General features: G+C 39.1%; 2 protein-coding genes and 1 long non-coding RNA gene across 11 annotated transcripts; 1 reads left to right on the top strand and 2 right to left on the bottom strand.

Annotated features, from left to right (window-relative positions):
- Nucleotides 1-253: 253 nt before the first annotated feature.
- LOC103705434 (putative polygalacturonase At3g15720) lies at nucleotides 254-13,486 on the bottom strand. 9 transcript variants are annotated; one of them, XR_015975497.2, is made up of 10 exons: nucleotides 11,086-13,486; nucleotides 3,950-4,072; nucleotides 3,358-3,492; nucleotides 2,364-2,513; nucleotides 2,232-2,252; nucleotides 1,894-2,101; nucleotides 1,683-1,764; nucleotides 1,045-1,149; nucleotides 650-837; nucleotides 254-394 (listed from the first exon to the last, which is right to left on the bottom strand). XR_015975497.2 is itself a non-coding variant. In XM_088716338.2 (10 exons), the coding sequence occupies exons 1-9, from the start codon at nucleotides 11,359-11,361 to the stop codon at nucleotides 768-770; spliced, it is 1,170 nt and encodes a 389-aa protein (XP_088572464.2). In that variant the 5' UTR covers nucleotides 11,362-13,486; the 3' UTR covers nucleotides 256-394; nucleotides 721-767. The 9 variants fall into 9 exon arrangements, 8 of the variants coding, with proteins under 8 accessions (XP_088572464.2, XP_088572467.1, XP_088572463.2 ...); XM_088716338.2 differs by having other exon boundaries at nucleotides 256-394; nucleotides 721-837; XM_088716341.2 differs by lacking the exon at nucleotides 1,045-1,149 and having other exon boundaries at nucleotides 256-394; nucleotides 721-837.
- LOC120111280 (uncharacterized) lies at nucleotides 5,595-8,475 on the top strand. Its single transcript, XR_015975498.2, has 2 exons — nucleotides 5,595-5,923; nucleotides 7,276-8,475. It is a non-coding gene; the product is annotated as an uncharacterized LOC120111280 (long non-coding RNA).
- A 4,304-nt stretch (nucleotides 13,487-17,790) lies between the features above and the next one.
- On the bottom strand, nucleotides 17,791-22,143 carry LOC103705435 (putative polygalacturonase At3g15720). Its single transcript, XM_089928128.1, has 6 exons — nucleotides 21,751-22,143; nucleotides 19,706-19,913; nucleotides 19,498-19,579; nucleotides 18,841-18,949; nucleotides 18,523-18,639; nucleotides 17,791-18,198 (listed from the first exon to the last, which is right to left on the bottom strand). Exons 1-6 carry the CDS (start codon nucleotides 21,919-21,921, stop codon nucleotides 17,962-17,964), a joined length of 924 nt encoding a protein of 307 aa, XP_089784254.1. The 5' UTR covers nucleotides 21,922-22,143; the 3' UTR covers nucleotides 17,791-17,961.
- Between the last annotated feature and the right edge of the window lie 3,049 nt (nucleotides 22,144-25,192).

Below are 25,192 nucleotides of genomic sequence, written 5' to 3'. Positions count from 1 at the left end.
AGCTCCAACCAAACAAGAGTCATTTCTTTATTTTCCCCGCAAGTTATTTCATTTATCATTTACATTATTGCATTTACAAAGTGATTGCATTATAGAGACCTTCGGTCAATCATGATCTCTGTTGATACAAGTGATGGCTTTCCAAGAAGCAGTAACTTCATTGCCCGTCGAAACTGGCGAGTGCAGGGATTACCGTACCGTTTATTTTTCCATGTACATTAAAGCAGAAGGCTGTTGCTGGCTCTTTAGGGTTTGCAGATGTGATATTTACATTCGCCAATGTAATGTCTGTGCAAGCTTTGCTTTTGCTGCACCTTAGAACAATGGCTTTATCATCAGCTGATGATCCTGCAACCTTGTCAAATTGCACATCGCTCACTTGAACGGCCGACGTCTTCATCCCCATCGAATGCAACAAAGGAAAACAAACCAAGTGATTTAGAAAAATTTGTACAACCACCAGAAACCAAGATATGAAGTTATATTGCAACTATATATCTTGTTTTTTCCAATCATTAATTTTGTTGCGAGGAGTGCTACACCCATGCACACCTTGAGATGTGAAGCATCTACATGCATTGCAACTATTTTTCTTCATATATGCTCTTCTGTGTGGTCGATGCAAGAATAAGAGACCGTTGCAACTCACCAAGCAGGAAGTGATGTCATGTTCATATTGATTGCTGCATTGCTACATTCTTGAAAAGGTGGACGTTTTACCTTGTTGGCACAGTTGTTGCCATGCTCGCAATAATATTGATCTATTATTATGGGCCTCCTTGTCGAAAACATAGTGATATTCCTAAACAATATCCCTTTTGCATAACCACGTCCACCCTAGCAGGAAGGAACTGAGTTAGCAGGGGGGAAAAACTAAACTTTCATACAAATATTGTAGTAGGGCAAAAAGTACTATTCTAAGAACCAACTGCACTTAATTTCAGATGATTGGCATCTCTTCAGCAGAGAGATCCAGTCCGCAAATGCATAATGTTTATTATTTTTTTACTATAAGAACAAAATACACATTGAGAGTTTACCTACCATGTCTTTATTCTTGCACCATTGGTAGTGTTGTGGAAATTACAGGAGGAAACATGAATTTGCTCTACTTGTGCTATGGAGCCGTCTCTACCCAGGCTTCCAATACTAGAAACAAGCAAGAAAACGAGGCTCGTTGGTTAAGACACGCTCTCAAAAGGAGTTATAAGACATGTCAGGATGATTTAGTCAGGTTCAACATGCCGTCACTTATTTTTCAGAATTTTCAAAAAAAAGATAGAGAGACCTATATTCCATGCTGCAGTTACCTAGCAAGATTGCAGATATTTGGAGATGCATCATTCAAGATTCAAACCTAGAACTTCTGATTACTAAGCAGAAATGTATGATCGCCAAGGCACGCCCCGATTTATCGTTGTCATGACATTACAAAGGCATAAGCATAGTGTTTTGATATAAAATCTCAGACAAACAGTGTTGTCCTCTGATTTTATAAGCTGTTCAATTTAGTTACATTTTAAAGACTATATTATGCTGATCATCCAATTCGGATTATGTTTTTATAATAAGCATTTAGTTTCCCATTTCATCGGCATGAGTGGTGGTTTTCATGGTGTTCACATATTTTCTCTCCATGACATTGCCTATATGAAATGTTGCGACGAGCGGCGAAAACAAACCTTATGCCATGGCCTGGACCACAGTCTATCCGACTGATATTTATGTTGTAAGTGCCGTTTCCAATGGATATGCAATCATCTCCTGTAGTCATAGAAAAACAGACACCAGCTTAGAGTCTAAAATTTCCGATGTTTCTAATATAGTTTGTTTCTAATGTAGATTGTATTATAAGCAACAAACAATCGAAATTTATAGTGAAGAGGAGATTACCTGTACCGATGGTAGAATGAGTGATTTGCACCTCTTGGCTTCTTTCGATGTGCACGCCATCTGTGTTTGGACTATCTGCAGGAGCTGATATGTTGAGCTTGGTGAGATTGGCACCAACAGTGTTGTGTATGCATACATGCATCATGGGACTGTTCTTGAAACTTAAGCCTGTCAGCCGGACGTGCGTGCAACTTCCAATATAGAAGGCCTACTTAAAAACAAGTTTTAACATCTCCTGATGGATATAACAACTTCAGATCAAATCACATCTTCATAATAATATTATCCATTTAAGTTTTATCATCTACATTTATTTGTAGGAAGTTAACAGCACCCACCACGGGCGCTCTTGCACATTGCTGCGATAGAAAAGGAGAACAAAAAGAACCAATGAGCACAGTGGATTGTCGAACAAAAGTAGTGAAATTTTGTAAGTGAAATATATTCAAGTGAGGAGAGAAAATGACAACCTTCTGAGCTCTACAATGCCACCAAATGGCGCCTTGACCATCAATCACGCCCGATCCATTAATGGTTAGACCCTTAATGAACATAAAGTCGATCCAGACTCCTTTCTTTAATATCCAAGTTTTATTGGGTGCCAAGATAGTTCCATCAATCTACATTCCAGGTCCCAAACAACGGTATTAGAAATTCATCAATACACCTGCCAAAGTCATTTCCTTTTTTTTTTTTTAGAGCACGGATCATGTACGATGCACAATTTACACCGCAAAGTGCTGTATAGCACTCGGTGCACTCTATCAAAAGATAAACGGCTATCAAACAAGGCAGTTTTAATTACATGATATACACGGTGCCTTGTAAAAAAAATTCTAGTTAGAAACTATATTTCCAACTCTACAATAGAGGATTATAAGCCAGTCACATATCTTCTTAGAGCCCAGCAAATCTATTGTCTTAAAATGAGGACATGTCTAGATACCAGACATCCTATCCAACTTGTAATTATCTTCCAAGAGTTGAGAACTAAGAATGGAGCAATACTAAGCACACATGTTTCATGTCCATAAATAATTCTTCTACCACGTGGCATGGGGGATTGGTCTAACTTACGATATTTGGTGCAAGACATGGGGGAGAGGTTCGTTAATTACCAATGCAATACTAGCGCACATAAAGGACCGATCGGACCTATTTTCTTAGGGTTGTTAAATTTAAGAAATTAAAAAGACCGAAAGCAGTTGAGACATTGGGTTCCTCGATCCTCAAATTCTTAAATTTGAACCATCAAAAATGTACTTGACCTTTCATTATCTTCAAATTCTAGAAATAAGAAAATCGGGCAGCCTACGTTGTTATGCTTTACCTTCAACCATCCTATTTCATCAACCCATCTCTTCAGTCCTCTACAGTCCAGCATATTGTACGTATACATTGGATATATTAGCAATACTACATACTTTTAACCGATAATTTCGTAACTAATGCAAGAAATAGTACCTGTACATGGATAGAAGATTTGCAAGGCCCCTTGAAGGACACTGCACTCAGCAAGAATGTCTTCCCCGCAGGTACAAGGACGGAAGTCCGAGCTTTAGAATCCGTGCATGCCGCATTCCATGCAGCCATGAATGCCTGCTTGGTAAGAGATACCATGAATACATTATCCATATTGTATCATGTAGCGCATTCGTTAACTAAATTATGGTTTTTTTGGATGGACGGTACGTGTGGCGATGTTAGCTAATCTTGCCATATATAGCTTATTTTGCACTTAGGTGGATGAGAAGATGCATCCTTGCAAGTTGCGAAACAGACGACCAAAAATGGTCTGATGAACGTAGGACCCTTTTCGCCACTGTGAAACATATGCTGCTGTCATGCTATCAACAAGCCGAGCGAGCAGCTAAAAGAGTTCACATCAGCAAAATCACATTGGTTTCCATGCATGTCGCCTAGAGACAAGGAATCGCTCCAAGATTTTCTTCTATGTAGGGTCATTTGTCATATTCTATCTTCAACTACGTGCATCCTTCACACATCTAAATCATTTCGTGTTTGCATGTGTTGAGGGAGAGATTAGAAGTTCCACCAGGGTGTCATCCATTCTGCCATCTCCTTTGGCTCCGTAGCCTGCAACGTTGTAAGTTGGACCTGACAAGACCCCAATAGCAAGTGAAGCAAAAACGAGAACGGGGAAAACGTATGCAACTCCCTGCAAATATATACAGAGATTATATCAAAAAAGAGACAAACGAACAAAGACGCGACTTGTTTAAGCGATATTGGAATCGAGATAAAATATAGAAACAAAATAATCCGCTCCATCACCATGCTATCCTTGGTTTAGTGGTTCGTGACAAGTTGTACAAAGTTGTACAACGTTGAACCCTTCCTACAAACAAAATGTAAAAGCCAGAGCTACTACTCTTATAAGATGGTCAATTAAAAAAGAAGAAAAGAGGGGTGAAGAAAAACAATAATATACCTCGATGATTCAAAACCTGATTCACGGGACTCAACCTTTGTCCTTTTCTTTTCAGAGTACATCTTGAAATATTTCGCCATTACTTGAGGAAAAAAAGAAGAAAAAATGAAAGCAAAAAAGGAAAAAATGACGTAATGATCAAAAGATTGCTGAGAGAAAGCACAAGGCAAAAAATAAGAAAAGGAGACGGAGAAGCAGGATTTGTACTATTCTTGGAGGGCTTGGTATCTTCAAGGATTCGAGTTCGAGTGGCCATAGCTGTTTTGCCCTAGATCACATGAGAAGTGGTGAGAGTGGCAATGGTTTAAGGGTTTCAGGGGAGGAAAGATGTTAGGGTTTTGTTGACTCTAAGAAGCCTGACTTGATCTGCAAAATTTGCTTTATTTCTAAATGGAGGCGGTGGATTGATGTCAGCACCAGAAGAAGGAGGAGAAGAGAGGAGACGCTTATAAGAGCTAGGGCATTAATCGAGAGGGGGCTAATATTTGAATCGATTTGGCCTCCGACGATGCTTATAAGCATCGTTGTAAGTCTAGCCTTTAGACGACACTTTTTAAGTGTCGTCAATTCTGAAGCTTTACCGACGCTTTTTAGAAGCATCAGCAAAGTTTGGCGCTGAACCAAAATTTTCTGATGCTTCCTCCTAGCGTCAGAAAATCTCGCTTTTCCTGTAGCTACTGCTTCATAAATTATAGCACACTTGCTTATTAAAATTAGTGCATACAATTCATAAATCCAGTACTCCTCGCGTTACTGTATTTCTTTTGAACTTTAGAACAGATATATTTTCTATCAAAATTTTATCCCCGGATTGGTACAGCAGAATTTTTGATCAAATTAATGAAAAAAAAATTAATTGCCAAATTGATAAGATAAACCTCTATATTCTTGAATTGATGTGGTGGATCTGAACATTTATAAACTAATGATATGAATATCAATGTATAAGATCGTCATGTCTGAAACTAGATCAAACTCCAGCTCCTAAACTAGATAGGACGCCTACATCACCTGAATTGGTCACCACTCCTCCTAAAACTCATGTCTCCTTATCTGTCACCTTTATCAACTCAGTTTAAGACCTTGGTTATGCCCCATGATAAGCTGTGTTAATAATAAAAATCAAAGATTAATAGCACCGATAGATAAGCCATAAATCCAAAGTTCAAGCAACTACTGGAGTGGCGAGGAGTTTATTAACGTAAATTAGCTATATCAAATGACATGACAAAAAGGAATTATTGACAGAAACAATTGTAGAGTGGGGTGGAAAAATAATGGTCCCTTACTGTGAAAACCAGCCCATAAGACAGTGAGCTAATGGGCCAAGCCCAACATAGCCGGCCCATCTGGAGACCCAGAGGTGGTGATCGCCAGCTGAGGCGGTTACAACCGCCTGACAGCCATGATCACCACCATTCTTCTCCCCCACTCCCCCACACTAGGGCTATAAGAACCTAGGAGTCGGACCGAGAGCTGTGGTGCCGAAGGGGGAAGGATTCTCAGCTCGCCACCTTGTTGTGCCGCCGGAGCAGACAGAGGAGCTCGCCGGAATCCTCCACGGCTCATCGGAGCTTGGTAATCCCTTAATTCCCTTTCTTTTCATTAACGGTTTACCAACTATTAGCTTAGATATATTCTAGTTAGGGGATGATTAACAGAGGAAGAAGGGAAGGGAGAAGATGAAGAGAAGGAAGGAGAAGGATCTAACCAATGATTGGCTGTTATCCGACATTGGCCGGAGATCCTCCTCCTTCACCCGACGGTGGCTTTTCCTTCCCATTAAAACCCTAGATCTAAAGATGTAAAGAAATCAACCTACCTTTGATGCACGGAAGGGCCCTCGGCTCGGATAGATCTGGTTTCCAGGGGTGGAACCAGTGTGATCTTCGCCGGAGGGGATCGGAGAAGACGGCCAAAGGGAGATTTCCCTGTTGACCGTGGGTGCCGCCGGCTCAGTGCACTGCGGACGCCATCCGGCCGACCACAGACATCGGCCGTGCACCACGCGAGCACCCCTGGCTTCGGCTGGGCCTCGTTGCTCCTCGATGGGTGCCGCACCCCATCTCTTCCACTGGAGGTGGAGGAGAGCGGCCATTTGGGCCGCGGCCACTGCAGGAGGGGCCACGGCCGCCGTAGCTGCCGCCGGTTGGCCGTAGCGTCACCGGCCTCGGGCCGGCCTCCTCCCGAGCGCCTCTCGAGCTCGCCTCCCAATTTCATGGGAGAAGAGGAGAAGAGGAAGAGGAGCTCGGGGAGGGAAGAAGAAAGAGGAGGAAAGGAAGGTTCGGGAAGAGAAGAAAAAGAAAGAAAAAAAAAGAAAAAGAAAAGAAAAAAAAAAGAAAAGAAAAGAAAAGAAAAGAAGGAAAGAAGGAAAAGAAAAGAAGAAAGAAAAAATAAATAAAAAATGGCTGTGGGCCAAAATGGGCCTGATTCAGAAGTGGGCTTCAAATAAACTTGGCTTTAGAAACCTGAAGCCGGGCTGGGCCCTGATTCAAGCCTAGTGTTCTTAAAACCAAAACTAACTGGGCTTGAAGAGCTCAAATTTTAATATAGGGACTAAATTGAATATAGTTTGAGACTAGGCTCCCTTTTAAATTAATTAGAACTGATAAGGATTAATTATAAATTAACTAATTGTGTTTCTGGGCCTGGATACAAATGGGCCCAGTAATTGAATCAGGCCACGGGCCTGATCCAGAAACCAATTAAACTTTGGGCCTGAATGCAAATGGGCCCAGACCTGAACCAAAAGCTGGATCAGACCTGAATCAGAGGTTGAATCAGATCTGAACCAGAAGCTAAATCAGAGTTGAACCAGAAATTGAATTGGGCCATGGGCCTGAACCAGAAATTGAACTAAGTTATTAAGAAAGATAGTAATTAAATGAAGTCGAATGTGTAATTAACAAGTAATTTAATGATCTTGTTAGGTATTGGAGAATTGACAGTTGGTGAGCAAATTAAGGTAAGTAACCTGTCTTAATCTTATTATGGATCATGTATCACGTTTTATAAGATGAAAAAGTATTATTTATGCAATTGGAATTATGTATAAGAATTGTGGAAAAAGTACCTGATATAATCTTATGTTTCATCAAATACTTGTGATTACTCGATTATGAAATTGTATATGATTATTTATGTTTTCACAAAATTAGGATCAAGCATGTGTTAGCAAATGATTACAAGATTTTGGATACATAGCATCCATCATGATTATTATTATTATATTATGTACACATGATTATGATGTTATAGAAAGATGCATAGAAAAAAAAAATAAAATTTTTAGCATGATCATGAATTTTATTCAGCATGATGCCATTATTCACTTTCCAATGTATCGATGAGAAAAGATTTATGAAAAGCATGATATGTTTTAAAGAACTCTCAGATTGCTATGTACGACCCCCGCCAGTGGGTAACAGTAACTAGGCATACGACCCCAGCCAGTGGGTACGACCTCCGCCAGTGGGTAATAGTAACTGGAAGATAGACCCTGCAGTGGTAAAGGCCTTGCCGTGGGAATAAGAGCGGCCATAGCTACACTACCATCTGAGAGTATGAATTTCAAAGTATAGAATAATGGCAAAAGTTTTATGATGCATAATCATATTTATGAAGTTGCATGAATGGACATGCATAGTTTTATGACTAGTTGGATTATTTGAAATGTTTACTTTATTACGAGCACAGATTTTAAAGCATGAATAATAACATCACAGATTTTAAAGCATGATTAATGATGAGTACGGATTTCAAAGCAAGAATAATGATAAGTACGGATTTCAAAGCAGTGAATAAAGACAAAAGGTTTACATCTGGTTTGATTATAAGAAATGCTTACTTTGTTACAACTGTTAGTTTCTTAAAATAATGCACTAGTATGAAAAATATTATGCTTGATCTGATAAGATTATGCATTGTTACTTACTGAGCTTTATAGCTCATATCCATTTATTTATGTTCTTACAGATGAATAGGAGATGCTAGGAACAAGGAGCGTGACATGCTTCAGGGTTATGGGGAAAAGAAAATGAAACATTAAATGTTGCTATTTTTAGATGCTTTGTAATCAATCTTTTATTGATGAAATATTTGATAACATTTAAGAATATAATTGTTCATAATTGATTTGAAGTTTTGAAGTGGCTGCGTGTTATTGCGGGTAAAGGTTTGCAATAGCACGGCCGTGTCATGATCCGAATTCGGGGCGTGACATTTAGTGGTATCAGAGCAATAATTTTAACCATGATTAAAAACCTTAAGACTAATCATGGGAATGGGTAGTAAGTTAGCTTTCACATAATCGGAATAACAATAATAATAAGAAAAAAATAGCAATAATAATATTGGTTTATATTGTCTTAGGTGACAATGAGCAACAAAAAGAAGGAATGTAGGGCTAATACAAGCCATTCTAGGGACGTGATTGTGACAGAAAAACTATCAAAGCTTAGGTTAAGATCATTATGAATTGTGATTGGAAAACTGCTAGAACTTAAGTTATGATCACATGGGATTATGACCAAAATTAGAATCAGAGAATAAGTTTAAGATCACTAGGGTTTGTAACAGAAATATATCATAGCTTAAGGTTATGATCACTTAGGACATGACAAAAATAGTAAAATTACATTAAGTGCTTAAGTGAAAGATTACTAAGCATTGTAAGTACCGGGTTTGGTATTCGATGAGTACGGAAGTACTGGATAAGATGTTTTTGATCATGATGAGAGATGTCTGACCAAAGATAAGTGTAGAAAGGTTAAATATGGCATTGCGGTTATACTATGTTCGGATATTGTATAAGTAACTCGAAAGTTTAAAATTGATATAAATTTGGATGTGATTATTAGAGTGTGATTTGTACATGGATTGGTCATAGAATTGGAATGAGTCAAGAAGGATTTTATTTTATATAGTATTATAAAGGATTGTTCTTCAAGGTTAAATCTGTATGCGGATTATAATTGGTATTGGCATACTTAGATATTGCAAATAGTTGTATTTCTATTGGTGGATTAAAATTCTTAAGACCATAGACTGTGCATGTTGATGGGAGAATTCTAGTTATTTGAATTTTCATGTTTGGATTGGGCTATTAGATCTTTTTCATAATTATTGGACACTATTGGGTGTGTTAGTTTAACCTCAAGTCCAGGTTTATGATTTGACAAAGGATCTTTGATATTGAGTGGAGACTTTGATTTTGGAGATACTTATTAAAATCGGAATGCTTGCTAACTGGGCTCGCAACCAAAGTGTGAATAAGCTATGTTGGGAGTCCTCTCAGTGGATATTTCAGGTTATGATTAATTGAATTTTGACCAAAATTTAGTGAAAGAGAATTGATCATGGAATATTATCATATAATGTAATTATTTGTTTATTAGTTAATTTGGAAGTTCATTTTGATATGGGGGGGAGTATGAATGAAACTCTTATGTTGAAGAAAAATATATTGTGAGTTATTGCAAATAGGTCTATTTTGTTATTTAAGAATTGATTTTATTGTATTTATCTTGGTGGAATTACTAATAATTTTAATTATCGCCTTTGGATCCAAATAATAGATCTTATTCATGTTTATCGGGGACTATATGATGTATATGGAATTTCAATTCAAAGTTTAGAATTATAAGTTAATCTAGGATCTTTTGTCAATATTGTTGAGGTTATTGTTGAAACCTAAATTTGCATGAAGAATTTAAATTTTAGAGACGTAGATGGTTATGATGGAAGATCTTTGAGGTTTGACTCATTTGTGTTGAATTAAAGTCTTGTAATTTGGTGGAGCATTAAAAAAAAAAAATCTAGTTATAAGAATTTGACTTGGAATTGTCCAGTTGAATTGATAAGAGAATTAAGATTCAATACATTTTGGGAATTACAGTAACGAGCCTATATGATGATTTTGAATGGAACAATTGACTTGAGAGTTAATCTGTATTAGATGTATTCAAGAATCAAATATTCTTTCTTTTAGGCTTTACTTGGAAAATTGAAAATATGGATCTCTTTAGTTCATAATACAAGTAGTATTTTGATCAAAAGTTATTACTAAATCCAAAGATTTTAGTGTTTTGAATCAGAGTGCGCAGCGGAAACATGGTAGAATGTTAGATAAAAGACTAAGTAACTTCATTTGTTTAAGAATTAAGGAATGTAAATTTCGAGGACGAAATTATTTTAAGGAGGGAAGAATGTGAAAACCAGCCCATAAGACAGTGAGCTAATGGGCCAAGCCCAACATGGCCGGCCCATCTGGAGACCCAGAGGTGGTGATCGCCAGCTGAGGCGGTTACAACCGCCTGACAGCCATGATCACCACCATTCTTCTCCCCCACTCCCCCACACTAGGGCTATAAGAACCTAGGAGTCGGACCGAGAGCTGTGGTGCCGAAGGGGGAAGGATTCTCAGCTCGCCACCTTGTTGTGCCGCCGGAGCAGACAGAGGAGCTCGCCGGAATCCTCCACGGCTCATCGGAGCTTGGTAATCCCTTAATTCCCTTTCTTTTCATTAACGGTTTACCAACTATTAGCTTAGATATATTCTAGTTAGGGGATGATTAACAGAGGAAGAAGGGAAGGGAGAAGATGAAGAGAAGGAAGGAGAAGGATCTAACCAATGATCGGCTGTTATCCGACATTGGCCGGAGATCCTCCTCCTTCACCCGACGGTGGCTTTTCCTTCCCATTAAAACCCTAGATCTAAAGATGTAAAGAAATCAACCTACCTTTGATGCACGGAAGGGCCCTCGGCTCGGACAGATCTGGTTTCCAGGGGTGGAACCGGTGTGATCTTCGCCGGAGGGGATCGGAGAAGACGGCCAAAGGGAGATTTCCCTGTTGACCGTGGGTGCCGCCGGCTCAGTGCACTGCGGACGCCATCCGGCCGACCACAGACATCGGCCGTGCACCACGCGAGCACCCCTGGCTTCGGCTGGGCCTCGTTGCTCCTCGATGGGTGCCGCACCCCATCTCTTCCACTGGAGGTGGAGGAGAGCGGCCATTTGGGCCGCGGCCACTGCAGGAGGGGCCACGGCCGCCGTAGCTGCCGCCGGTTGGCCGTAGCGTCACCGGCCTCGGGCCGGCCTCCTCCCGAGCGCCTCTCGAGCTCGCCTCCCAATTTCATGGGAGAAGAGGAGAAGAGGAAGAGGAGCTCGGGGAGGGAAGAAGAAAGAGGAGGAAAGGAAGGTTCGGGAAGAGAAGAAAAAGAAAGAAAAAAAAAAAAGAAAAAAAAAGAAAAGAAAAGAAAAGAAAAGAAGGAAAGAAGGAAAAGAAAAGAAGAAAGAAAAAATAAATAAAAAATGGCTGTGGGCCGAAATGGGCCTGATTCCGAAGTGGGCTTTAAATAAACTTGGCTTTAGAAATCTGAAGCCGGGCTGGGCCCTGATTCAAGCCTAGTATTCTTAAAACCAAAACTAACTGGGCTTGAAGAGCTCAAATTTTAATATAGGGACTAAATTGAATATAGTTTGAGACTAGGCTCCCTTTTAAATTAATTAGAACTGATAAGAATTAATTATAAATTAACTAATTGTGTTTCTGGGCCTGAATACAAATGGGCCCAGTAATTGGATCAGGCCACGGGCCTGATCCAGAAACCAATTAAACTTTGGGCCTGAATGCAAATGGGCCCAGACCTGAACCAGAAGCTGGATCAGACCTGAATCAGAGGTTGAATCAGATCTGAACCAGAAGCTGAATCAGAGTTCAACCAGAAATTGAATTGGGCCATGGGCCTGAACCAGAAATTGAACTAAGTTATTAAGAAAGATAGTAATTAAATGAAGTCGAATGTGTAATTAACAAGTAATTTAATGATCTTGTTAGGTATTGGAGAATTGACAGTTGGTGAGCAAATTAAGGTAAGTAACCTGTCTTAATCTTATTATGGATCATGTATCACGTTTTATAAGATGAAAAAGTATTATTTATGCAATTGGAATTATGTATAAGAATTGTGGAAAAAGTACCTGATATAATCTTATGTTTCATCAAATACTTGTGATTACTCGATTATGAAATTGTATATGATTATTTATGTTTTCACAAAATTAGGATCAAGCATGTGTTAGCAAATGATTACAAGATTTTGGATACATAGCATCCATCATGATTATTATTATTATATTATGTACACATGATTATGATGTTATAGAAAGATGCATAGAAAAAAAAAATAAAGTTTTTAGCATGATCATGAATTTTATTCAGCATGATGCCATTATTCACTTTCCAATGTATCGATGAGAAAAGATTTATGAAAAGCATGATATGTTTTAAAGAACTCTCAGATTGCTATGTACGACCACCGCCAGTGGGTAACAGTAACTAGGCATACGACCCCAGCCAGTGGGTACGACCCCCGCCAGTGGGTAATAGTAACTGGAAGATAGACCCTGCAGTGGTAAAGGCCTTGCCGTGGGAATAAGAGCGGCCATAGCTACACTACCATCTGAGAGTATGAATTTCAAAGTATAGAATAATGGCAAAAGTTTTATGATGCATAATCATATTTATGAAGTTGCATGAATGGACATGCATAGTTTTATGACTAGTTGGATTATTTGAAATGTTTACTTTATTACGAGCACAGATTTTAAAGCATGCATAGTAACAGCACAGATTTTAAAGCATGATTAATGATGAGTACGGATTTCAAAGCAAGAATAATGATAAGTACGGATTTCAAAGCAGTGAATAAAGACAAAAGGTTTACATCTGGTTTGATTATAAGAAATGCTTACTTTGTTACAACTGTTAGTTTCTTAAAATAATGCACTAGTATGAAAAATATTATGCTTGATCTGATAAGATTATGCATTGTTACTTACTGAGCTTTATAGCTCATATCCATTTATTTATGTTCTTACAGATGAATAGGAGATGCTAGGAACAAGGAGCGTGACATGCTTCAGGGTTATGGGGAAAAGAAAATGAAACATTAAATGTTGCTATTTTTAGATGCTTTGTAATCAATCTTTTATTGATGAAATATTTGATAACATTTAAGAATATAATTGTTCATAATTGATTTGAAGTTTTGAAGTGGCTGCGTGTTATTGCGGGTAAAGGTTTGCAATAGCACGGCCGTGTCATGATCCGAATTCGGGGCGTGACACTTACCATTCCCAAGTTAGTTAAAGGTTACACATGGAACTATAGTTGCAAATAATATTTTCTGTACTGCTCCAAACTGCCTGTTCGGAATGTTCCATACCATACTAGGTCAGCACTGATAGGAAAATATCAATCGATTTGGTACAGGTCTCATACCAATCCGTACCAATCGAAACCAATCTGTACCATCAGTATCGCTTTGAATCAGAAATCTAAATTATAATTGTATTGGGTGTGTAAGATCAAACCACTACATGTGATCCAAAACATGTCAAGCTGAATTATAATGATCTCCTTCTTTCTCTTCCACCAGAAATCTAAATTAAATATGAATTTTTTCATGATGGTCGACAAGCGAAAAAATTCACGCTTTCATGGATCATATATTGATGCTGAAAGGAAAAATAATAATAGATGGACCTAGGGATTTAACGTTAAAATTCTCTACCAATACAAAACCAAAGGAAAAAATTGTCTTTCAAGAAGTCAGTAAAGTGGAAGTCATGAGATTTGCAATTAAGAGAGAAAAGATAAAAAAAAATAAGTAAAAGTTATGATCATATTATTGGAAAACCGATGGTTCTTGAAGTGTTCAACTAAAGAAAGGAAGCAAAAAACGGGCCGGAGAGCTAGAATTCTTGAAAAGGGGAAGAAAAGAAGGCACCAGTGCTTTGGAGGACGATGCAAGGGTACAAAGCTGGCTTCAAACATTGCCCTCCTCCTCTTTATTCTCCTCAGCCCCACTTTGTCTGCTCAATTCTTTCTCTAGTTTCATGAGGACAAGGCTGCGAATGGGTTAAAACGGCCAGCAAGACTCAACTATTTTCTGTAAAGATTACTTTGAGGAAAATATTTGCAACTTCCTAGTTTAATGACAATTTTTATTGGTCCTTGAGTAACAAACTTAGCACGAGAGTCGTTGACTTTACTTACACTCGGCAAGTTTGAAAGACTTTGCTTTACAAAGATAAAGTCAAGAAAAGTTACCTGAAGATTCTTGATTCAGTAGCAAACAATTTTTAAATCACTAGATTACAAGCTTCACGCCAAGTCGGCAAAAGTCTTTGGCAAGCCACACGACTTTTGGTAAGTTTGACGAGGCAAGTTTGGTGCATAATTCGGCTTCCCAATATAGGCGAACTCACTACTAGACCTTCTCCAATCCTTCCCATAATGGCTAGATTTAGTAAACCTCCTAGATCACGTACGTAACCATCCCAAAATTTGGCACGCTCTATGTGTCACGCCCCGAGCCCGAGGCGCGGCAGATGCCACACGCCCGCACGGCGGGCCGCACAAGCGTGCAAGGCAGCAGATCATATCGGAGCAATCACAGATGTTCAAAACTTATTTAAGGATAATCACAGATGCTTAAAATTGACATAAATAATTAAAGTCATTCAAAAGCAATCTTATAAAATTCCAAAATAACATTTGCTAACATAATTCAAATGTCCAAACTAAACTAACTAAAATGCCAATAACTGAAAAATCATCGGAAAATCTAACGCACTCCTCAATCCCGTGAGATCAAACCTCTGGATCTGAAAAATGGAGAAAACAGAATAATGAGCTACACTAGCCCAGTAAGCAACAAAATACCCCAGAGTGGGGTCAAAACATATCAGATCAAAATGCAAAATAATGACTGGGAATAAATCACAAATAATATCATTTTTCTCTTTTCAAAACTTATTACCATTTTTACAAAACTCTGATATCATAATCTCAACATAATAGGCTACGGCCACGTACCCCAGTGGCATGGTTGCACAAAGTGCCAAATCCACTATTTTTATCCACCGATGGCAGCCGGTGTAGCACAAAAGTGCCAAATCCACTATATTTACCCACCGATGGCAACCGGTGTCCAGAAACCACTATTTTAATCACCGGTGGCACGGTGTCGAAACTGGTTCCTCACAGATTACAAGTCGACAGGTCCAACGTATAATCTCCAATGGCGGGGCCAGAACAGAGCAGAACAGATCATAGCCATGCTGAGACTATATATATATGGAAACAGATTTCATAAATTGCCGAGTCATAGTCTACGGATTTCAGAGCATATAACATAATTATCAAATGAAATTTAATATGCCAGACCCATTTTACTAAATACAAAACATATTTCAAAATTTATTCCACTAATAATTATTTTAGAAAAATGTACTTTGAAGTATTAAGTTACTTACCTCTTCTCGCTTAGCCCCTACTTCAGATAGGCGGATCAGGTTCACCTGTTTAAATTTAATTAATTCTTTGTTAATTTTAGAGCTAAGCAGAACTAAAAAATAATAATAATACTATTGTACATGGCCCAACAGGGCCCAGAATTGGCCCATAATGGGCATGGCCCGATAGGGCCCATATCGGACACGGCCCAATGGGCCCGCATAGACTCGGCCTAATAGGGCCCCCAAGGTTGGCTTCTAATTGGTTCATTTATGCAATAAAATTTATTGCGGGGACTAATACTTAATTACAGGATGCTGTTCTATAATAAAACTTGAGTAAAGGAACCAAACAACATATTTGAGGACCTTTACGTAATAAATCTTTCTTATAGGGATCCATCATAAATTACAGAAGACCCTTTTTATGAAATAATATACTATCAGGGCTTAATTGCAAAATTCCATTTATTGGCTAAACAGGTTCCAGGTTTCGGGTCGGGTTTCGGATTTTTGGATTTCTGATTTCGGATTTTGGGTTTTTTTTTTAACCAGGCCCAAGTTGGGCCCACAGTGAACCGGGCCCAAGTCAGGCCCCCGGTGAACAAGGCCCATGCTTGGCCCTGTTCGGCTCGTAGGGGCCTTCTTCCTCCCCAAAACCCCACGGACAGGGAAGGGGGAGGAGGAAGAAGGAACATTGGGGGGAAGGAAGAGGGCCGGCATGATGGCCGGCCTGGGTGGCCGGAGGCCATCCCTCGGTCGATGGCCGGCCGACTGCGGTGGCGGCCGGTGGCCGCTGCGGTGGCCGGCGTCAAAAGAGTAACCGAGAATGATCTCGGTTTGGGGCCAAAATAAAGAAAATATGACATGATTGATCTTAGATTCAAAGGCTGGAGGGAGCTTACCGGCGGTGGCAGAGGCGGTGGGAGGAAGATCTCGACCGCGGGAGCCTCAATCCGATAGCAAGCGGCGGCGGCGACAACACTTTCCGAAGGAGAAGTGATCCAGAAACAGGGGAGGCTCGGGTGGTGGTGGTGGATGGCCGAGGCGGCTCACCGGCGACTTGGGAAGCTGGAGCAGATGAAGGAGAGGGAGAGGATAGGGAGGAGAGGAAGAAGAGGGGGCTTGGAGGTGACCGATTGAGGAGAAAATGAGGGTTTTTATCAACCCCCTCGTAACGGCTCTCCGCCGCGAAAATCACGGCGGTCGAGCGAAATCCACGGCCGTGGTTGGCTGCGGATTGACCGGAGGGGGGGTGCCGCGGGATACCCGCGGCACCCTTGCCCTGTTTTTTCCCGGAGAGGATCGCCATTGCGATCCTCTGTTCCGGCTCTTCCCAAAAGAAGAACGGGACTGAAGTCGGCAGCCGACTTCAGCTCATATCTTACACTATGTAAAGAATATTATTTGTTTAACTAAAACTCATTGGCGATGTTTCAACTAGTTGTGCAAGCTTTTGCCAAGACATGTATATTTTCAGTTTTTTTGGAACATACCCTTGCAAATATAGCTTATTATATTATTTATCCTTCAAAAATCACTATTTACAGACATACTCTGGAAAAACATAGATCTTCACAATATTAGTTAAAGTATTAGAATTTTCAAGGATATCACTGCATAAGGGTAAAAGTGTGTATTTATGCTTGAAATAATTATTTTTAACACTGTTGGTCAAAAATCTAAATGGGGGGTGTAATTGCAAATGAGGGATATATGTGCGGATATTGATTGTTGAGGAACAAATACGCAATGAGCCATATTTATAGGTGTATTTTTGCAAAAAAAAATATATATATACTTTCCATATAAAAGAAAAACAAAAATTTCTTTGATGAGTGCCAACTAGCCCTAGCATGTTGTGTGCCGAGACTAGCTCATACATATTCGGCACTCTAAGTTCCAGCTAATCAATCCTGGTACTCTGCATGTCGAGACTAGCTCGTATTTTACGAAAACTTAGCATCGAAGTTCTAGCAAGTCCACACATGTAACATGCCAAAAATAGTTCATATTTGACATGAAAAAGGTAAGATGAGTTCTAACTAGTCCCAATACGTGACATGATGAGACTAGTTCATATTAATTTGACATTCCAACTAATATTCAAATTTGTCTCGATCGTTTGGACTCCATATGTTAATTTTTTCGAATGAAACTTTTAACTCAATGATTAGCTAAATTTCATCAAAAGTTATTTCATTTATCATTTGCATTACTGCAGTTACAGAGTAGGATAGCATTATAGAGACCTTCAGTCAATCATGATCTCTGTTGATACAAGTGATTGATGTTTTCCAAGAAGCAGTTACTTCATCGCCCGTCCAAACAGGGGACTGCAGGGATGACCGTACCGCGTGTCTTTCCATGTGCGTTCAAGCAGAAGGCTGTTGCTGGCCTTGCAGGGTCTGCAGATGTGATATTTACATTCGCCAATGTAATGCCTGTGCAAGCTGTGCTTTCGCTGCACCTTAGAACAATGGCTTCATTGTCAGCTGATGAACCTGCAACTCCGTCAAACTGCACATTGCTCACTTGAACGGCCGACGTCTTCATCACCATCGAATGCAACCAAGAAAAACAAGCTAAGTGATAAATTAGAAAAATTTGTACAGCCACCAGAAACCAAGATATGAAGTTACATTGCAACTATCTTGTTTTTTCCAATCATTTTGATGCAAGGAGTGCTACACCCATGCACACCTTGAGATGTGAAGCATCTACATGCATTGCATTAACTATTTTTCTTCATACATGCTCTTCTGTGTGGTCGATGCAAAAATAAGGCATCGTTGCAACTCACCAAGCAGGAGGTGATGTCATGTTCATATTGATTGCTGCATTGCTACATTATTGAAAAGGTGGACGTTTTACCTTGTTGGCACAGTTGTTGCGATGCTCGCAATAATATTGATCTATTATTATGGGCCTCCTCGCCGAAAACATAGTGAGATTCTTAAACGATATACCTTTTGCATAACCACGTCCACCCTGGCAGGAAGGAACTGAGTTAGTAGGGGGAAAAACTAAACTTTCGTACAAATATTGTAGAAGGACAAAAAGTACTATTCTAAGAACCAACTGCACTTAATTTCAGATGATTGGCATCTCTTCAGCAGAGAGATCCAGTCCGCAAATACACAATGCTTATTAATTTTTTACTATGAGAACAAATCCACATTGAGAGTTTACCTGCCATGTCTTTATTCTTGCACCATTGGTAGTCTGGTAGAAATTACAGGAGGAAACATGAATTTGCTCCACTTGTGCTATGGAGCCATTTCTACCCAAGCTTCCAATACTAGAAACAAGCAAGAAAACGAGGCTCGTTAGTTAAGACATGCTCTCAAAAAGAGTTAAGACATGTCAGGATGATACAGTCAGGTTCAACATGCCATCACTTATTTTTCAGAATTTTCAACAAAAGATAGAGAGACCTATATTCCATGCTGCAGTTACCTAGCAAGATTGCAGATATTTGGAGATGCATCATTCAAGATTCAAACCTAGAACTTCCGATTACTAAGCACAAATGTATGATCGCCGAGGCACGTCCCGATTCATAGTTGTCATGACATTGCAAAGGCATAAGCATAGTGTTTTGATATAAAAGCTCAGACAAACAGTGTTTAATTTCCTCCGATTTTATAAGTTATTCAATTTATTTACATTTTGAAAACCATATTATAATATGCTGATCATCCGATTCGGATTTTGTTTTTACAATAAGCATTTTGTTTCCCATTTCATCGATCAACAAAATGAGTGGTGGTTTTCATGGTCTCTTCACATATTTTCTCTCCATGACGTTGCCTATGTGAAATGCTGCGACAAGCGGCGAAAACAAACCTTATGCCATGGCCTGGACCACAGTCTATCCAACTGACATTTAGGTTGTAAGTGCCGCTTCCAATGGATATGCAATCATCTCCTGTAGTCATAGAAAAACAGACACCAGCTTAGAGTATAAAATTTCTGATGTTTCTAATATAGATTGTTTCTGTAGATCGTATTATTTGCAACAAACAGTCGTAATTTATAGTGAAGAGGAGATTACCTGTACCGATGGTAGAATGAGTGATTTGCACCTCCTGGCTTCTTTCGATGTGCACGCCATCTGTGTTTGGACTATCTGCAGGAGCTGATATGCGGAGCTTGGTAAGATTGGCACCAACAGTGTCGTGTACGGTTACATGCATCATGGGACTGTTCTTGAAACTTAAGCCTGACAGCTGGACGTGCATGCAATTTCCAATATTGAAGGCCTACATAAAACAAGTTTTATCATCTCCTGATGAATATAACAACTTCATATCAAATCACATCTTCATGCGAGCACCGAGAACATGCTAGCTCTAGCTGTTCTTGTTTTGTTTCGTTTGGTTTTGTTATGACTCGGCAGCGGCGGCAACCATCTATTTATCGGATATTCTCAGAATTCTTTTGCAAACATGATGCATCAATCTTTAAACCTGAATGCATCACAAGAAGTAGGTTTGGCATATCAAGACTAGCAGCATCTCATGCTTCCTTCTATGGGTTGTTATATATGGAGGTTCCATATATACAATGAGATATTGCTCGCCCAGATGCTTGAGATATTTCATAATAATATTATCCATTTAAGTTTTATGATTGTCTTGGCTACTATCTAAGGTAAAAGAAAGTCTTGGCAATGACATGTTAGTAATAAACAGAATATACTTTGACCAACAGATCAACCAATATAACTGTTGCCATAATTGTGTTTAAGAAGTCATCAAAAGAAAATGATTCTACGAAGAATATATATAGATGTTAAATAAATTACCAGTAACAGTTGTAGGAATGAAATGTTCAATGTTTTTGACATAAAAATTGATTTGGCCATTGGAAACACAGAGATTAGTTAAATGGCTAATAATATAATCTCCAAAGCAAAATTCCAGGAATCATATATAGCTACCATTATATGCCATGCATACATGTTTATTTGTAGGAAGTTAACAGCACTCACCATGGGCGCTGTTGCACATTGCTGCGATAGAAAAGGAACAAAAAGAAACAATGAGCACAATTGATTGTCGAACAAAAGTAGTGGAATTTTGAAGTGAAATATATTCAAGTGAGGAGAGAAAATGACAACCTTCTGAGCTATACAATGCCACCAAATGGCGCCTTGACCATCAATCACGCCCGATCCAGCGATGGTTAGACCCTTAATGAACATAAAGTTGATCCAGTGTACTTTGTTTAATATCCAAGTTTTATTGGGTGCCAAGATAGTTCCATCAATCTACATTCCAGGTCCCAAACAAATATATTAGAAATTCATCAGTACACCTGCCAAAGTCATTTCCGAATTTTTTTTTAGAGCACGAATCTCCTACGATGCACAATTTACACCGCAAAATGCTATATAGCACTCGGTGCACTCTATCAAAAGATGGATGGCTATCAAACAAGGCAGTCTTATATATGCAGTGCCTTGTAAAGAAAAATTCTAATTAGAAACTATATTTCCAACTCTATAATAGAGGATTATAAGTCAGTCGCATATCTTCTTAGGCCCCAACAAATCTATTGTCTTAAAATGAGGACATGTCTAGATACCAAACATCATATCCAACTTGTAATTATTTTCCAATAGTTGAGAACTAAGAACATTGGAGCAATACTAAGCACACATGTTTCATGTCCATAAATAATTCTTCTGCCACATGGCATGGGGGATTGGTCTAACTTACAATATTTGGTGCAATACATGGGGGAGAGGTTTGCTAATTACCGATGCAATATTAGCGCACATAAAGGACAATTCAAACCTATTTTCTTAGGGCTGTTAAATTTAAGAAATTATAAAGACCGAAAGCAATCGAAACATTGGTTCCCCCATCCTCAAATTCTTAAATTCGAACCATCTAAAATGTGACTTCTTCTCATTATTTTCAAAATCTAGAAATAAGGAAATCGAGCAGCCTGCATAGTTATGCTCTACCTTCAAACCTCCCCATTTCATCAACCCATCTCTTCAGTCCGGCATATTGTACGTATACATTAGATATATTAGCAATACTACATACTTTTAATCGATAATTTCATAACTAATGCAAGAAATAGTACCTGTACATGGATAGAAGATTTGCAAGGCCCCTTGAAGGACACTGCACTTAGCAAGAATGTCTTCCCCGCAGGTACAAGGACGGACGTCCCAGCTTTAGAATCCGTGCATGCCGCATTCCATGCAGCCATGAATGCCTGCTTGGTAAGAGATACCATGAATACATTATCCATATTATATCATGTAGCGCATTCGTTAACTAAATTATGGTTTTTTGGATGGACGGTACGTGTGGCGATGTTAGCTAATCTTGCCATATATAGCTTATTTTGCACTTAGGTGGATGAGAAGATGCATCCTTGCAAGTTGCGAAACAGACGACCAAAAATGGTCTGATGAACGTAGGAACCTTTTTGCCACTGTGAAACATATGCTGCTGTCATGCTATCAACAAGCCGAGCGAGCAGCTAAAAGAGTTCACGTCAGCAAAATCACATTGGTCTCCATGCATGTCACCTAGAGACAAGAAAACGCTCCAAGATTTTCTTCTATATAGGGTCGTTTGTCATATTCTGTCTTGAACTACGTGCATCCTTCACACATCTAAATCATTTCGTGTTTGCACGTGTTGAGAGAGAGAGAGAGAGACAGGGAGAGATTAGAAGTTCTACCTGGGTGTCATCCGTTCTGCCATCTCCTTTGGCTCCGTAGCCTGTAACGTTGTAAGTTGGACCTGACAAGACCCCAATAGCAAGTGAAGCAAAAACGAGAACCAGGAAAACGTTTGCAACTCCCTACAAATATATACAGAGATTATATCAAAAAAGAGACAAACGAACAAAGACGCGACTTGTTTAAGCGATATTGGAATCGAGATAAAATATAAAAACAAAATTATCAGCTCCATCACCATGCTATCCTTGGTTTAGTGGTACGTGACAAGTTGTACAAAGTTCCTCGAGAGTATACTCAGCCCATAAAAATGAATGAGAGCCCGTCCATTTTATAGAGATCTGGTTCATTGTACACGTCCTCTATCCTAATAAGAAAATTGTTATATAGTGCCCAAAAAAAAATGAAATTAATTGTTATATGGTCATATACACTGATTTTTTTTTTTCCTTATATGGTGCAAATTCAAGGGAAGAGTGATTGCTTCCCAAAACTCTTGACCCGAATACTATGACGTTACAATATCATTTATTTTTCTACTAATATCATTTAATGATGTATATTAATTTCTATCCCTTTTCTTATTATGTATCGCACAATGGTCATTTACTAGCATATAATACACAGCAATCCTTTTAATAACAAGTGGTATAATATTATAATGAATGCGGTATGATATTTTTGTTAGTTTAAGAAATAATATGCTTACTTATCAATTACGTTATTTATTTTTATCTTTATTTTATATCATAGTTATGGATAGTTAATTATATCAATATATTATTGCCAAAAATAGCTTTTGTCTTGAAAGTTTGAGTTAATTATATAAAACTCATGAGTAAGAAATGTAAATCTTGCCATAATAATAATGACAACAACAATAACGATGATGATGACAATGATCATTATGAAAACAAACAAAATTAAGAAGATAATGAAAAGTAGACAATTTATATGTTTAAACAGTTCTTACCATAATAATAATGGCAACAACAATGATGATGGCAATGACAATGATCATTACAAAAGCAAACAAAATTAAGAAGATCATGAAAAGTGGAAACTTTATATCTTTAAACAGTTCTTACCATAATAATAATGACAACAACAATAATGATGATAATTACAATGATCATTATGAAAACAAACAAAATTAAGAATATAATGAAAGGTGAAAAATTTATATCTTTAAATAGTTTTTACTATAATAATAATGACAACAACAATAATGATGATGATTACAATGATCATTATAAAAACAAACAAAATTAAGAAGATAATGAAAGGTGAAAAATTTATATGTTTAAACGGTTCTTACCAGAATAATAATGACAACAACAATAATGATAATGATGACAATGATCATTATAAAAACAAACAAAATTAAAAAGATAATGAAAAGTAGAAAATTTATATCTTTAATTAGTTGGCTAGCAAATCAAATTAGCGAAGCCATTAAACCAATAGAAGAGAGAAGGAAATAGTTACCCTACCAAACACTACTTTGCCACTCGTTTGGTTCATGGGAAGAGGAGAGGAAAAGTGTAGTCAACTAAAAAATAGAAAAATACCTCATATTTGGTTGGAATTTTCAAATGAGAGAGATAGAGAAGTAGCTTTATCATGGAAATAAGGTTTCCACATTTCATGAGAAAAAATCTATATGAGATATGGAAAAATTTAATTCTCACCGGCTAGAAATTGGAATTTTTTTTCTAGAAGTGCTCTTTAGCTTTTAGATAGAATAGAATTAGGTTTTTTCTTTTATTAAGGGTTGCGCAAACTGGAGGGATGGCAGGCCAGTGCTCTCTCCATGCGGAGAGAGTCATCTCGATACGTTCAATCCTGAGCTCGATCCATGTTTATTTGTTGTCCCATACCATGGTGCCATTAGCTGCATTGCGGTGTATGGAGAGACAATTCAGGAGCTTCCTGTGGGGGCGCTAGGGGGGCAGGAGTGGAGTTCATCTTTTGGCCTGGAAGACGGTCTGCCAATCAACCAGGAGTGAAGGTTTGGGGATTCACTCCCTGCTTGAGAGACGGGAGGTGCTCGCGATCAAAGTAGCAGCCATATTTCTCTTGTAGCTGAGCAGCCTTTGGGGTGCCCTGATACGGGCTAAGTACGGGGATCCAGCTGACGCATCTATATTCCGTACTAGTGGTTGCAGCTTTTTTGTCTGGAGAGAGATCTGCGCCCGTGCCCCGGTGGTTCTGCCGGAGATCAGATGGAAGATTGGGGATAGTCAGGGTATTAACATTTTGGAGGACAACTGGTTCTCTGAGGTCCCGCTTCACAGCTGGCCCACCATGATTGATGTCGACTGTCTGGAGGGGTGCAGACTTTATGATTTACTTACCCCGGGAGAGGGGGCAGGCATGGGACGAGGATCTTATTCGACAGGCCTTCGGGGAGCAGCTAGCCGAGCGCATCCTCTCTATACCGATTTCATCTATGGGGGCGGCAGATAGGAGTGTGTGGAGCACGACGGAAAGTTCGGAGGTGAGGGCTCGGGACTTAGCCCAGGTGGTTAGGAGGGTTCCGACCCGACAGATTGAGGGAAGCTGGATCTGGAGGTTGCGCATCCATCCATGAGTGACTATGTTTGTTTGAAAGATGGCCCACCAGAGGTACGCTGGTTCGGCATGGGGTACATGTCCCCTTCGAGTGTCCAACGTCCCTGGAGGTGGAAGAGTCCATCTTTCATGCCATGTTTGGATGCCCGAGGGCCGCCCAGATCTGGGGATGTGCTTGGGGGCCCTATGATCCACGGCTGGGGTGGTCATCGACTAAGGCCCTATTTGGAGGAGCTGTTGGCAGTAGAGCTGTTGGAA

Source organism: Phoenix dactylifera, chromosome 2 (genome assembly GCF_051530095.1).
Source record: "Phoenix dactylifera cultivar Ajwa chromosome 2, Ajwa_hap1_PhDact_Kaust_v1.1, whole genome shotgun sequence".
NCBI lineage: Eukaryota > Viridiplantae > Streptophyta > Magnoliopsida > Arecales > Arecaceae > Phoenix > Phoenix dactylifera.
This window is presented reverse-complemented; position numbering and strand designations above follow the sequence as displayed.

What these genes read in the sequence shown, in the direction of transcription:
- LOC103705435 (XM_089928128.1), bottom strand. Translation starts at nt 21,921, where the DNA reads ATGGATAATGTATTCATGGTATCTCTTACCAAGCAGGCATTCATGGCT. An exon ending in AATCTTCTATCCATGTACAG is followed by an intron (nt 19,914 to 21,750) that starts GTACTATTTCTT and finishes TGTTTTATGTAG; the next exon opens with GCCTTCAATATTGGAAATTG. An exon ending in GGTCCAGGCCATGGCATAAG is followed by an intron (nt 18,950 to 19,497) that starts GTTTGTTTTCGC and finishes GCTTGTTTCTAG; the next exon opens with TATTGGAAGCTTGGGTAGAA.
- LOC103705434 (XM_088716338.2), bottom strand. Translation starts at nt 11,361, where the DNA reads ATGGCCGCTCTCCTCCACCTCCAGTGGAAGAGATGGGGTGCGGCACCC. An exon ending in GCAGAATGGATGACACCCTG is followed by an intron (nt 3,493 to 3,949) that starts GTGGAACTTCTA and finishes CTTACCAAGCAG; the next exon opens with GCATTCATGGCTGCATGGAA. An exon ending in GGTCCAGGCCATGGCATAAG is followed by an intron (nt 1,150 to 1,682) that starts GTTTGTTTTCGC and finishes GCTTGTTTCTAG; the next exon opens with TATTGGAAGCCTGGGTAGAG.